The 16,002-nt window shown below is 40.4% G+C and overlaps 1 protein-coding gene across 1 annotated transcript in view; it reads left to right on the top strand.

Moving 5' to 3' along the window:
• PIWIL3 (piwi like RNA-mediated gene silencing 3) overlaps positions 1-16,002 on the top strand; it is a 41,119-nt gene that overhangs the window by 5,125 nt on the left and 19,992 nt on the right. Inside the window, exons 2-6 of the mRNA XM_039861838.1 lie at positions 7,962-8,088; positions 10,440-10,543; positions 12,728-12,830; positions 14,515-14,729; positions 15,372-15,490. Coding sequence (XP_039717772.1) covers positions 7,962-8,088; positions 10,440-10,543; positions 12,728-12,830; positions 14,515-14,729; positions 15,372-15,490 — 668 coding nt within the window. The remainder of the gene's footprint in view (positions 1-7,961; positions 8,089-10,439; positions 10,544-12,727; positions 12,831-14,514; positions 14,730-15,371; positions 15,491-16,002) is intronic.

Raw genomic sequence — 16,002 nt, 5'->3', positions numbered from 1 at the left:
GGTGGGGTCTTTGGGAAGTGATTAGATCATGGGGGTAGAGCCCACATGAATGGAATTAGTGCCTTAAAAAGGAGACTCCAGAGAGTTTGCTTGCTCCTTCTTCCATGTGTGGACACAACAAGAAGATGGTCATCCATGAACCAGGAAGTGTGCCTTGATCTTGGACTTCCCAGCCTCCAGAACTGTGAGAAATAAATTTCTGTTGTTTATAAGTATCCAGGGTAGGGTAGTTAGTTATAGTGGTCCAAACTAAGACACAGATCGTACAGTAATTTTATGTTTAACATTTTGAGGAACCTCCAATTCTTTGCCATAGTGACTGCACCATTTTGCACGTCTACCAGCAATATAGGAGTTCAGTTTTTCCACATCCTTGTCAAAACTTATTTTTCTTTTTTTTTTTAAATTATAGCTATCCTAGTGGGTGTAAAATGGCATCTCCTTGTGATTTTGATTTGCAGTTCTTTGATGACTAATCATATTAAACAGCTTTTAATGCTTGTAAGCCATTTGTATAACTTCTTTGAAGATTGTTCTATTCCAGTCCTTTGCTTATTTTTAAGTTGGACTGTCTTTTTGTTGGTGAGTTGTACAAATTCTTTATGTATTCTGGATACTAGACTCATTACACATATGATTTGCAAATATTTTCTCCCATTCTGTGGGTTCTCTTTTTTATTTTTTGATAGTGGCCTACTGAGATAGTGTACAAGAGTTTAAAAATTTTATGAAGTCAAATTTATGTATGTTGTTGTTATTGTTGATTGTGCTTTTGGTGTCATATCTAGGTTATGACTATTTGCCTCTGTGTTTTCTTCTAAGATTTTATGGTTATAGCTCTTACATTTACGTCCATTTACTCCAATCCATTTTGAGTTAACTTTTGTATATGGTGTGAAATAAGGGTCCAACTTGGTTTGCATGTGTATATCCAGTTGTCTCAGTACCATTTGCTCAAGAGACTTTTGTTTCTCCAAAGAATGGCCTAGGAAGCCTCTTGAAAACCAATTGGTTATAGATGTACGGGATTATTTATGTGTTCTCAATTTTATTGGGTTGATCTATACAGGTATCCTTATTTTAGTACCTCATTTTTGATTACTATAGAGAAGTGTGAATCTTCCAATTTTGTTTTTCTTTTTTAAGATTGTTTTGGCTGTTTGCTGACTCTTGACATTCCATTTAAAGTTTTGGATCAGCTTTTCCGTTTCTGCAAAAATGGCTTTTGAGAATTTCATAGGGATTGCACTGAATCTACAGGTAGTTGAGGCGAGTATTGCCAAAGTTTATAAATGTGCTTTCACAGTCATCACTTGATCCTCACATTGACCTTGTGAAGTTAGTGTTACAAACAGTGTGTTTCCCATGCTACACATAAGGAAATCAAGGTCAAAGAGATGGAGTAACAAGTCTAAGGACTGACTGGTAGGAAGTAGCAGATCCAGGGAGGGTACAAAAGGTAGAAGGTGACAACCAGTATGAGACACTTGGGGAACTACATATTCAGTAAAGACTTGACTATTAGGGTGGCTGAGGGAGAAGTGGGGTCTACTAAGGGAGGCAGCACCATGTGGGAGTTCAGACCACAGTCTCTGGTCAGACATATAAAAGATCGAATTTCAGCTCAGCTACTTACAAGCTGTGTAACCTTGATGATGACCCTTAACCTTCCAGAACTTCAGTTTCCACATCTATAAAATGGGGCAATATTATCAATCTAATTAAGCTTGTCGTGAGAATGAAATGGATGCCAAGTGCTATTCCTGGTACACAGAAAATGCTCAAGAAGTAATAGTCTTTAGTTTCCAGACTTCAGAATCTGATCGGCTTATCCCAGCTGATGAATTGATTTTATCCTGGGTCAGGTGACCATATCTGCTCCATCAGCTATAACCAGGGGGCTGAAGTTAGTTGGTGTGAACATTGTTATTGAAGAGATTAGGGAAGGCAAGAGGAATGGGGAGCATAGAGCTCAGGGCTTGTGCTTATGGGTAAGGCCTAGAGAAGGTAGGAGAGAAAAGTGTTTCTTCCAGACGATCTCTGAGAGCTCTAGGATGTTCCTGCTAGGGTTGTCCTGGGTCTGGTTCCACAGCCATTGTCCTCTGAACGTCATTCCTTAACCCCAAGTCTCGGTTTTCTCATTCGTAAAACGGGGGAGGTGTTAATTCTACTTGTCTGTCTTCCAGTGCAGCTGTGAGGGTAAGAATCAAATGACAATGTGTTTATAGACACTCTTGGTGTAAATGCCATATAAGGATATAGGATTGTTAATTCACAGAAGAAATGATAAAACTGTTTTATGAAGCAGATCTTAGTCAAGGCTCTTGGGGCAGAAAAGACAACCGCTCTGAGTTACTTAAATTGATGGAAAGATATGGGGGAAAACTGATAGAAAAAAGTTCAGGGTGTCATGGGCCCTGAGTCCTGAGAACTACTGGTTTTTAAAACCTCTGTCTCAGCTCCCCCGCCCAGCCCTGCTTGTAGGCAAAAAAAAAAAAAAAAAAAAAAGACAAATGACCAATAAGCATATAAAAACATGGCCAACAACTCTAATATAATTAGGGGAAATACAAATCAAAGCCACAATGAAATATCATCTCATAACCATTAGGATGGCCACAATGTATATATATACCATGTTTTATTTTTATTCATTCATATGTCGATGGGCATTTAGGTTGCTTCTGCTTCTTGGCTATTGTGAAAAATGCTGCAATGAGATATTGGCTTCAATTCTTTCAGATATATATTCATATATTTTAATTATAGAAATAAAAATGAGACTGCTAGACATGCGGTAATTCTATTTTTAATTTCTTGAGGAACCTCTGTACTGTTTTCCACAACAGCTGCACCATTTCACATTCCTACCAACAGTCACGAATGGGTTCCAGTTTCTCCATATCCTCCCCAATACTTATTACCTCGTTTGCAAGAGAGACTGCCTTTCTCTTTAGAGGTTTCATCATGACTTGGACTCCATTCTGCTCACTTATATCAGGTACCCCAGTGGCCACCTCCCGGGGCTGAGCAAAGGCATCCACCTTGGCATCCGGGTCTCCAGCAGTCACCTTATTTTGGTGGGCAATGACACAGCCCACATTTATCCTCCTCCCAGACTCTCATGGGGCCTTTCATAATCAAATTCCCGACACCACACAAGAGCCCGTTTGACCATATGGCGTGGCCATTGGTTATGGCTAAGGAAGCTTTGAATACCCAGATGTTACCTTTTAGGAGAGAACCAAGCTCTTCTTTTACTACCACATATACTACTCTTCATTTAGCCCATGGTGAGGACTTACCTAGTTCATCAACTAGTTTTATCATCCACAGGGCAAACAGCAGTGAACTTTGATATGGGGTCCTGTCAACATGAGAATTTTCCAAAGAGAACAAAGCAGCCTGTGTCAATTCAATGGGGAGAGATATGAGGTTTGGAATATTCATCTCTACAGTGGGCTGCTTCTCAGGTTGTCCTAGAGGCAGAGACCTGACCTGCTTGCACTGTCCCAGAAATACCTCCACTTTTAGCATGTGCTATTTCATAATTGTATTGCACAGGTCCTTCTTTATTAGAATGACCTTTTTATATTACCCCAGACATAATAGTTTCTTTAGGCCCCTGTATGAGGTCCTTTGTCCCATAGAATGGATGTCTAAGAGGTTGCATCTAGCCGTGGAATTGGGGAGTGTTTTAGACCCAAATCCCAGTGATCATCTCTAGGAGGCTGCATAGAATTCTATGAGAAGCTCCAACCTCTGTGTATTTTTAGTTGCAGACACATCCATAGCATTTAAATCAGGGCTGGGGGTTCCCACTGTCCTCTCAGAATACAGAACTTTTAAATATTTACTACAGAGGTGGGTTCAGGCGATTCTAAGAGCTCCCATTTTGTTTGGGCAAAGGATGGGCTTGCTCATACGAAATGCACTCAGCTGTGAGCTAGTGATAACAAATTCTCCACTTATGAATCATGTGCTTTTTTATTTACACTTTCAGCTACTAGTAATGGCACCGGTATAAATCCCTATTTCTTCCTTTACTCCTTTGAGTTTTACTGTGACCTTGGTGCTTTTGAACATAACATTGACATAAATCCAAGCTTCGCTTTTGACCTGTTAAATATTATCTTCTTCAATATAATATAATATATGTTGCATTGCTGAATGTACAAAAGCTTCACCCACCACACTCAAGCCACTTAAAATTTTAACTAACTTAATTTCGATATAATTTCAAACACGGAAAAGTTATAAGCATAGCACAAGGTGTCCCCACTTTTCCTTCACTGAGATTCATCAACAGTTAACATTTACTGTATTAACTTTATTCTCTCTTCCCCACTCCCTCCTTCCCCACATCCTCGCTTTTACAAAAAGTTGCACACATTGAATGTCTACATCTTGATGTGTTTGGACATATGTATACACCTGTGATACCATCACTATAACCAAGGTACTAAACATATTCATCACCTCCCAAATGTCCTTGTGTTTTGTTTTGTTTTGTCTTGTAAGAACATTTAACGTGAGATCTACTTTCAAATTCATGGAAGCAGAGAGGCAGGGGCAGGGTTGGGGAAGGGAATTCGAAGTAGGAAGGGAGAGAGTGATCAACGTGATGTTATGTAGGGTGGTCAGGGCAGGCCTCTTTGTAGTCTATCTCCATTAATTCGCAGAGGTGTGATCATTATTCTCTTATAATTCCTTACATCTCCCTTCTCTGCAATTGTTTCTGCATTCTCTTTACAAAGATTCTTTATGATTTCTCATTTTTGTGTTAATTTGGCTGCACGGTGGTTTGGCTATTATATTCAGTTTCTTAAAGAACCACTGCTTCATTTTATTTATTAGTTCTATGTATTTTTTAACCTTCGATTTCATCATCCTTTTCCATTGGTTGGCTTGGTTTAGTCTGGTGTGTGATTGTGTTTTCACATTGCAAGTATAAAATACATACATACATACATACATATATACATAAATGTATGTGTGTATATATCCAATATATTTACAATTGTATCAAATATATATACCCAAATTGTATTTAGTTATCTACTGCTTTTTGCCTGTGTACCCTCATTTTTCCAATTTAAATACCACTTTCTCTCCCAATCCCCACCCACCTGTCTTTACTAGAAAGACCAGCAGTTTTCTGCAATGTCATTCCTTTAGAACTAATGCTAGAACTCTGTGGTATTGTATAATTTATAAAAATTATAAGGTAGTCACATTTCCCATTAGATCCATTATTAATTTAATCATTCACCCATCTATTTATTTTCTCTTGATGGATTAATTGAGCACCCATTGCTAGGCACTATTGTATTCACTGGAGAAAGAGAAGGGAAAGAACAGGTGAAGCCCCCTTGCCTCATAACCCTTGCATTCTGTTGGTGAAAGACCAACAGTAAACAGACATATATGTCTACGGTGCCAGGGAATAAATCTATCCCATGACCTGTAAAACCAAAGGGCAGAAGAATTGTACAACTTTTCCAAAAGGGATTAAAAAAGACCTACTGGGTCCCAAGTGCCATGAAGAGGTAAGTACTCACTGAAAGGACACAGTCCAGGTGTGACTAATCCAGGCTCAGGAAATGTTCACTGAGAACCTGCTGCACTTAAGGATGGGGCTGGACTCCAGGCGGGATTCCGAGTCCACAAGTTATGCCGGGGAGGTGTCTCGTCCAATCTAACACTCCAGAATTTTCTCCCCTGACCCTCTTATCTTCTCCCACACCCTCTCTTCTGGGTTACTTTCCACTAGATGAACCAGAATCCTAAACAAACTGGAATGCGCAATAGGCATGGCCACTACCCAGAAGACAGCCAGAGCTGGTTTCTACCGCTAAATCTCAGCAGTAACCTGGACACTTACAGGCATCTTCCTTGGAATCACTTATGAGCACAAGGATTTTCCAGGAAAATCTTAGCAAGATTGCAACTTGGAGGAACTAAATCAATGTCTAAATTCAATATGATGCAAAATTAACAGACAACAGAATTTGTTATATGATCAGACTCAACGCAGTGATTCTAGAGTTCATTTGAAGGAATAGCCAGGAATTTTCAAGTGCTTAGCAAATTTAGGCTTTTCTAGTCCTTAGAACATTTTCAAGGTACAGCAAACGAAACATTGCATTACTGGTGCACCATGGACAGTGCAGAATTGAGTTTAGAATTGGAGCTGAGAGTGCATGCAGGTTTCTATAAGAAAATGGTGGAATTTCACAGCAGTGGGTAAGGTTAGGATTATTTTTTAAGTGCCAGATAACTATTTCGCCCTTAATTAAAATGGGTATTCAGTGCGTGCATCAAAGATTTAAATGCAAAACAAGGCAATTAATAAAAACATTAAAAGAATGAGCTGGGGATTATGGGTCCTAAGCCTGGATGGGCCCAGGTCTGGCTGTGATCCAGGCTCGTGGCTAGGAATAGCACTCTGAATTTAGAATGTTATGTTAGTGTAATAGGGCACCTGCGCCTAAAATATGTAAACATAATTCAACTTATTGTATCACGCATGTGTGGCTGAACACCACTATTGTACTTTGATATATGAGGAGCCATACAGTCCCCTGGAAAGCAGAAGGGGAGCACAAGAAAGGAGAGCAGAAGAGCAGAAGCAGAAGTGTGCTCCCTGCAATAGACTGTGCTCCCCACAATAAAGTTGGTGCCTGCCATTTCAGTCTCATGTCTGCCTCTTGTGCATTCTTCCAACTGGGCGTCTCACCACCGAAACCTTTCTTTCTCAATCAGCTCAGCACCGACAGTGATTGAAAAAAAATTTAAGTGGCAAGGCCCAAAGAATGATAGAAACCTGGAAGCAAGCAACAAAAAGACTGATACAACGAATATCATTTTTAAAAAATGACTCAAACTACTTAAAAGCTTACAAATCACTGAGACTCCGCTTGCAGGGATCTGCCTAGGAGACCATTACAGATGAGCCTCGGTTTGGATTTAAGAACAGTCACAGGGGCTACGATTTAGTTATATTGGCAACAGCGGGGATTTGGTTAAAGTATTAAGTGGCAAGGGCATAAGTTGCTGGAGCTCCAAGCACACATCATTTGGTAAGGTCACCTGGCAGGTTAATCCAGGGATGGTTGATGGGGGAGATAAGGAGGCGGGGGCAGCGGGGGGTGGGGTGGGGAGCGGGCAGAGACCTGGAGGATCTGGATCCCCTCCAGGTGAAGCTCAAGGTCGCCGGAAGAGGCTGGGCCAGCAGGGTTGAAATTGGGGCGGGCGTGGGCCTAGCACCTGCTCTTCTGAGCGTGCGAAGTATCCTGCAAGGCAGCCAACCTGGTCTTACCTCCACCGCCCTCCACCCCTACTTGGTGACTGCTCCTGAGCACAGGAATGTGTCCCAAGAAAGGCTAACTAACCCTCTCGGAAAGAAGCTTTTCACCTCTAGGCCCACAAAGACTCTGTGGGGCTGGAGAGAGAGGGACTCAAGGCCATAGAGTGTGGGGGCATTGTGCACAGATCAGCCCAATTCCCGAGGTGGAAGAAAAGTAGGTGAGCTGTGCAGATGGAGTGGGACAACCAAGACTGGAGATAGGTGTTTGGAGGACCCGTTCAGGTTGCAATCGCTTAGGTGTGTGTGTTGTGGGGCAGAGTCCAGGTGGCTGTGCTATGGGGATGCCTGGTAGGTGAGAAGAACCCAGTACACCTGGTTCATACAAGTGAGCCCTGTGACCCATAGGGTCCTGTGTGTCTGTGTGGGGAAAGGAATCAAAATCAATAATTTTCTTAAATTTCTATGAATATTTTACCAGATCCCCTGTCTTTTACTAAAGGACAACTTAGCAGCAATCTTGTTGGTGTGATTGGAAAATGTGTGTAGTTAGGACCTGATGCTTTAATTGAAGTCATAGTTTTAAAAAGCTGACCAGGCAAATACATCGAGATGTCTAATATAACTATGTCTATTAAGGGCCTCTCCCCTTCAGGGTCATCACCTTCAGGACAGCAATGAGCGGCAGGGCCAGGACTCGGGCCCGGGGCAGAGCACGTGGTCGGACACCCCCCAGACCTGCTACGCCCGGAGCCGCTGCAGCCCCTGGAGCCGCTGCAGCAGTGAGCATTTCAATATTCATGTTTCCTTTATGTAAAAGATACTGCCTCCACCGAAAAGAGAGAGAATTGGTTGTTGAGCCAATATAGTTCAGGTATAGAGTTCTCTCCTGATGAAAGAGAACTAATAAATTTCATGAGAAAAGTCAGATTCTACGGATGCTAGCATGGGTAGGCATTATCTACTTGGGTGTCCACTTTGCTGCTTCCCTTCCACGTTTGATTTCATGTATGCAAACAGACTTTCTTTTTTAATCCCAACTGGATGGAAAGGCTTCTAAATTTCTTGGCTGCAGTTAGTGACTCCTCCTTAGGACTTCAGCTTCAAAACAGGCAACTTTGTTAAAGTACTTGAACAGCCTGAGTTGGACAGAGTTTCCAGTATGGTTTAAACTTGTCATCCCTGCTGTCTGTGTGCATTTCTGTCTTCTCTTATCCCCTATCCACTTGGGGCTTTCGTGCAGCAGAACCCAACTGTGCTGAGGGGGTCTTGCTTATCCGATTTCCAGCGGGTCCTGGGGCTGGCCTAGCACGCACGTTTCACCATTCAAGTCCATTTGTTCTCTTCTGTGATTGTTGTTCCTTTCTCCTCCTCTGCTTCACTCAAACCTCAACCTTCCTCTTCTGTCCTAATTCTCAGCCTTTAACATCAACTCCCATGTCACTGAGATAAACAGAACATCAGAGCAGAACTTCAACATCTTCCTCCACCACATGTCCCCCACCTGGCCTCAGCCCCTCTCCTGAAACCCTCTGCTTCTATCTAAAGAAAATATCTCCACCTGCATCCTGAGCCCCTTCACCAATTCTCTGTCCCCAGGCATCTCTCCTGCACTTCTTGCCTTGATCTCCCGAGTCAGCAGATTTTTGCTCTCCCAGGTCATTTCTACCTGCAAATGACCAGCTAACTTTTCTCTCATTCAACAGGAAACCTCTCCCAGATCCCACTCCCCTCACAATTACTTCCTTACTCTCTACTTCTGATTGCAGAAACCTTGTCTCAACCCAGAACTTCAGTTCTCATTTCCCTCCCTTCACTCCGATCAGGCCCTCCACCGTCGCTCCACGAAAATGGCATCTCTAGTGTCCTCCGCTTGGTCAGATCCACAGGTCGGTTCTCGAGCCTTCTCCTCCTTGCTCCATCGCTTGTACTTGGAATGGTTGGGCCCTCTTTTCTCCTTTAGAAACTCCCTCCGTGTGGTGTTCAGATCACCACCCATGCTTCATCTTTCTCCTGCTCACAAGCTACTGCTGCTGGCTTGTCTTTGCTTGGTTCTCCTCCCTGCCCTGTTGATGTGCCCGGGACCTAGTCCTTGGACCTCTTCTCTTTGCTACAGGTACTCATTCCCTTGATCATCTTATCAGTGTCATTGCTTTCCGTGTTACTTGTTATGTGGACAAGTCCCCATATTTATATCTCTGGCCAGACCCCTCTCCTGCACTACCTGACGCTCCCCAGATATCCACAGATGTCTCATCCTCCTGATTCGCCCTACCGGACATGTCATAATTAATTTAAAGAAGTCCCATTCTTCCAGCTGTCCAGACCAAAATCTTGAGATTCATCTTAGACTCCTCTCTTTACCTCACATACCCTTCACGGAAACGACCAGGAAACACTTGTCTTTGACTTTCAAAAAAATATTCAGTATCCGACCATTTCTTACCACTTCTGTTATTACCTCTGGTCCAAATCACCAGCATCCCCTGCTGGATGCTGCAATGGCCTCCTAACTAGTCTTCTTGCTTTTGCCCTGGTCTCAGTACAGAACCAGAGAACTAGGTTCGTGTAGTTCCTCTGCTCACCACTCTGTAGGGTTCCCACTTCCTCAGAGTCAGAGGCACATCCCTTCCGGTGGCCTCCCTCCCGCTATCTCTCTGGCTTCCTTACCTGCTCCTCTCAGCTTTGTCCATTTCGCTTCAGCCACGCTGGCCTCCTTGTTATTTCTTGGACATTTCTGCCTGAGGAACTTGGATCTCTCTTGCCTCCATCTATGGCTTGTGTAACCTTGTTAACTCACCGCCTTTAGGCTTTGTCCCACATTAATTAATGCAACCAGCCCCCTTCACACCCCAACTTCCCAATAACTGCCAATTTTCCTTACTTTGCTATTTTTTCTTCATCCTCCCGGTAATTACCATACTATTGCTATATACAGAACTCGTTATATTTATTTTGTCACCTGAATGTGAGCTTTTCAAGGGAAGGTCCTTCGCTTTATGCCCTGATAGTACCTAATGCATGGCAAGCATACAATAATTTTTGGACGTGGAACAAACATAGAGATAACATTACCCTTTCTGTTTATCTCCAAAAATATGCAGACCCCAAAACCTGGTCAAATCCAACCTAGACTCCAGCCACCGCAAGAGGAAAGCCAAGTGGCTAAGCCTGGCCAGCCAAGAGGAGCAGAAGGAGCATCTCAGCTTCCAGGTAAAAAGAGAGAAGGAGGATATGGTAAAGGGCAGGGGATGCTTAATACGTGAAGGGACACTGCAGTAATAAACTTCTAGACAAATAGCTTTGCTGTTTCCAGGAGGTTTGGCAGGATGGGAAGAATGTACAGCTTGCAACTACTCCCTTTCCTGCAATGAATTATCCCTCTATATTTTAAGGCTTACGGAAAAAGAACAGATCAGTATTCATTAGCCAATTCAATGTAGTTGCTTTTCACGTTTAGACATTTGTTTATATACAATAACTCTAAGTAAACTAGGAAATTCCAGGAAATTATTTCCTTGGTCATTAGCAAATCCCCATTTCCCCATCCCTCACCTCTTGAAAACCAGTCTACTCTGCTTCTATGAACTTGATTATTTTACATACCTTAAATAAGTGGAATTATACAGTATGTGTCTTCCTGCGACTGGCTTATTTCCCTTAGCATAATGTCATCAAGGTTCATTCATGTTGTCATATACTGCAGGATTTCCTTCTTTTTTTTAAAGACTGAATAAATAACATTTTATCATATGGATAGACCACATTAACTTTCTCCATTCATCTGTTGATGATCATTTAGGTTGTTTTGATAGCTTGGCTATTTGTAATAGGATTGCAATGAAAGTGGAAGAGCTAATATCCCTTTGATATCATGATTTCAATTCGTTTGGACAGATACCTAGAAGTGGGATTGCTGGATCGTATGGTAGCTCTGTTTTTAATTTTTTGAGGAATCTCCCTACTGTTTTCCATATCAGCTGCACTATTTTGCAATTCTACCAGAGCATACAAGGGTTCAGATTTCTCCACATCTTCACAGACATTTGCCTTTTTAAAAATGAATAGCCATCCTTACATATGTGAAGTGATATCTCATAGTGGTTTTAATTTGCATTTCCCTGACGGTTCGTGGCCTTAAGCACCTTTTCATATACCTGTTGGCCATTTGTATAGCTTTGTTGAAGAAATGTCTATTTGGGTCCTTTCGCTTTTTCAAATTGGGTTAATTGTTGTTGTTGTTGTTATTTTGCTATTGAGTTGTACAATTTTCTTATATATTTAGGAAATTAACCCCTTGTCAGATACATGGTTTGAAAATATTTTCTTCTGTAAGTTGTTTGTCACTGTTTCCCTTGCTATACAGAAGATTTTACCTTGATAACATCCCATTTGTCTATTTTTGATTTTGTTGGCTGTATTTTTGGTATTATATCCATGAAATGATGGCCAAGACCATTGTCATAAAGCTTATTCCCTGTTTATTTCTAGGAGTTTTATAGTCTGGGGTCTTACATTTAAGTCTTTAATCTGTTTTGAGTTGATATTTGAGTATGGTGTGAGATGGGATCCAATGTGATTCTTTTGCATGTAGACATTCTGTATTCCCAAAACCATTTACTGAAGACATCCATTCTCCATTCTGTATTCTTGGCATCCTTTTTGAAGATTAGTTGACTATATGCATTTATTTCTAGACCACTGGTGTGGCTTTGAGCTAGTATCACACTATTTTAATTACTAACATTTTGCAGTATATTTTGAAATAAGTGTGATGTCTTCAGCTTTGTTCTTAAGATTTTTTTTTTGGCTCTTTGGGGTCCTTTGTAGTTTCATACAAAATTGCACTGTCATTCAATTATTGACCTTGCAGAATATTTAAATCTGTATGAATCTTAGAATGTAAAAAAAATGTAGTGTGAGAGCTTTTCCAGGTCGGTGTTAATAAAAGGGATAGATCAGTGGTTCTGTATCAAAAGCCAGTTTCATGGAATTGTCCATTCAGTGAGCATTTTATGATGTCCACTAGAGGGCAGTGTGGTGCCAGGTGATAAGCCTGTAAAGAAGTAGAAACCCGACAAGGTTTCTGCTTTGAAGAATCTTGTAGTCTGAAGAGATACCTGAAGAAACCAGACAAATAACAGAGCAGAGATGAATGAGGAGCTAAGGCAACCACTAATATGGACAGGAGGTGTGTTGAGAAAGGCTTCTGGGTAACACTCCCCTTTTCTGACCCATTACTAAAATAATGTCTAAATCCTTCTGACATCTTTTTCTACCTCAGACAACCTCGACTGGTTTACCTCATCGCTGGGGTTTAACATTGTCCTTTCTGGTTACATTTCCCTTTTCATTGTATAAATTCACAGCTTTCACACTTATTTATACACAGGGGAACTTCAGCTCTCGGCTGAATTACAGGCAGCAACGCTAAAAGGGCGGAGGGCACGGTGCAGTGGAGTTTTTCGAGACCTTGTTGTGAATACTCGGCAGTACTTGGAACATGTTAGAGGGTCCAAGGCAGGTACGCTGGCCATGTTTTCCCTTTTTTATTTTATATTAGTTTTAGGCATACAGTATGATGGTTAGACATTTGATTTATGAAGTGATCCCCCTGATTACGCTAGCACCTACCTGGCACTATGTACAGCCATTACAATAATATTGACTATATTCCCTATGCTGAACTCTACATCCCTGTGACTGTTTTGTAATTACTAATTTGTACTTCTTCATCCCTTCACTTTTTTCACCCAGCACCCCAATCCCCTTCCCCTCTGGCAATTGTCAGTTTGTTCTCTGTATCTGTGAATCTGTTTTCATTCAGTTTGTTCATTTCTTTTGCTCTTTAGAGTCCTCATCTAAGTGAAAGCATATGGTATTTATTTCACTCAGCATAATACCCTCTAGGTCCATCCAGATTGTTACAAATGGTAAGATTTCATTTTTTTAATGGCCGAGTAATATTCCATTGTATATGAACCATAACTTCTTTATCCAACCATCTATTGATGGACACTTAGGTTGTTTCCATATCTTGGCTATTGTGAATAGTGCTGTCATGAAATGTAGGGGTACATAGATCTTTACAAACTAATGTTTGGTTTTCTTTGGATACATACCCAGAAATGCAATAGCTAGGTCAAAATGTAGTTCTATTTTTAATTATTTTTGTGGAAACTCCAAACTATTTTCCATAGTGGATGTACCAATTTGCAATCTCACCAACAGTGTATGAGGGGTTCTTTTTTCTCCACATTCTTGCTAACACTTGTTTTTTGATTTATTGGTGATAGCTTATATGACAGGTGTGAAGTGATATCTCATTGTGGTTTTAATTTGCATTTCTCTGATGATTAGTGACTTTGAGCATCTTTTCATATGTCTGTTGGCCATCTGTATGTCCTTTGGAGAAATATCTATTCAAGTCTGCCCATTTTTATTTTTATTTATTTTTTCATTTTGTGGATGGTTTCCTCTGCTGTGCAAAAACTTGTAGTTTGATGTGGTCATATTTGTTTGTTTTTTCTTTTGTTTCCCTTGTCTAAGGAAAAAATTACTAGTAGCACTATCAGAGAGTTTACTGCCTACATTTTCCTCTAGAAATTTTATAGTTTTAGGTCTTACATTTAAATCTCTAATCCACTCCAATTTTATGGAGTTGTTCATTTTAAACTTTTGCTAAGATGCACGTTTGTGTCTAAGAATGTGTAAAGCTTCATACCATCATTCTAAGTGGAGGTACCCTCTTACCTTTTTGTAATAACTTTCACATTTGCAGAAATGAAGACATATTTTAGAGTCCTGGATGTACTCTTCATTTTTCTTTTCCTTTTACAGCTGCTAAGATAGAATGACCCAGTTCTTCGGTTGGGCTGAGATTTAGAAAAAAATCTAAAAACTATTATGTACAGCGACTCCCCCCTCCCATTAGGAAGCCTTGTGCTGCAGAGATTTTCTTTTTATTTTGACCTCTTTTTATTAAATATTTTCATCTTATATTTTAACTTCGTAAATGTATGCTTGCATAAGTTCTCACCTAAATTGATGTTGGGCATTCTGGATGGCAGGTGCACATAAATGTTTGTTATTTGTTGTTAATCTCTTTGTTTGATTTAACCTTGGCTGTCAATATTGTGGTGTCCAAATTGTTTTGGGGTCCAATCAGCCCCTTTGTTTTATTTTTGACATGGGGCTCAATTTTTCAGGCTCACTGGGTAAAGTGGTCAAACTATTTGCAAACCATTTCCGAGTGACGTCTTGTCCCCAGTGGATCGCGTATAAGTACAACATCGACTACATGCCAGACATAGAAAATGGAGATGTTCGTGAAAGTTTACTTTTTCAACATGAAGCGTTATTTGGAAAGTGTCATATATTTGATGGAAACTCTCTGTTATTACCTTGTGCACTACCTAAATCAGTTAAGTAACGTTCTTTGATATTTCTCCCCGACGTTGTTCTTTCTCTTACGCTTTCATTTTGTTCGTTTGGCAAAACTCTTACCATTTCTGTATAACAGTTTATGGAGAGATCCTGATGATCTCTTGCCTGTAGGACCTGGAACAAAACCCACATGCCATGTTTGATCATCATCGATAGTCTCTAATGTCTTTTATTTCAGTGCTTAAATTGAATTTAATATAAGGGTAAAATATCCATTTTTACCTTTTTTTATGGCATAATGTGTCTCAGAAGTGCTGATAATGAAGTTCCATATAATTTGTATTTTATCCGAATTTTCGTTCCCTCCAAATCCTCAGAAAAAAAAATTGGGAGAATTTTTTTTTGATAAATCTCTGTTAATTTACCAAATAAATCACTTACAGGAGCTTATTTAAGTAAAAAAAAAAAAAAAAAGCTTTTATTTAAATATTTAATTCTGACTCTTCTTTTTGTCTTGTAAATCACTTTTTTTTTTTTTAATCTGCATGTGTCTCTTGGGGAAAGATTGCTCCCGCCATGGTGGTGTGTTGCATAGCCAAGTGACATATTGACTTGAGATGCGGTGGAGATTAATGTCCTTGGAGGAACTTCTGATCTTTTTTGTTTTTCTTTATTTCAGAAAACAGAATTGGTCAGCCATTTCAAAGACCAGCTTGTGAAGGTTACCATCGAGTTCTCCAGCGAACTCACGCCCACCTCACCAGATCGCCTACGCTATTACAACATCCTCTTTAGAAAGTATGTTAACGAGATTCAGTATCCTCAAGATCTGCTTGTGTTTTAGTGAGTGTCAGTGGTGTTGAATATAGCCATTTGCTTCTAGCATGTTGTAATTTTGACAATCCCCACATATTGAGTGAAGGATCTTTTAGATGAAATGACACTTGAACCCCACCTAGACATGTTCAGATGCAGTGGCTTCTCGATGTTTTCTCTGCCCACCTGCACTTCCTGTGTCGGGTACCTGTCAAGGGAGAGTAACAGACATCAACTATGCACATCTGTGCATATTTCTCTCTGGAGCAGATACACTTGTTTTCTATTCTATATTCACTATGATAAATATCCAAATTAATATTTTAGTCTGCAAAAGATGTTTTGGTTCATTGCTGGGAATGAAAGACATTTCTGATGGCCTTCTCATGATATTGTGTTTTACATTAAGAAAAACTAAGGTTAAACAAACATTTAGTATCCACCTCATTATGTAATTTCCTTGTCATATCAGGAACTTCATGTTGATTGTTAGT

Source organism: Pteropus medius, unplaced genomic scaffold (genome assembly GCF_902729225.1).
Source record: "Pteropus medius unplaced genomic scaffold, Ma_sr-lr_union100, whole genome shotgun sequence".
Taxonomy (NCBI): domain Eukaryota; kingdom Metazoa; phylum Chordata; class Mammalia; order Chiroptera; family Pteropodidae; genus Pteropus; species Pteropus medius.
The sequence above is the reverse complement of the archived record's forward strand: the minus strand, read 5'-3'. Positions and strand labels throughout refer to the sequence as shown.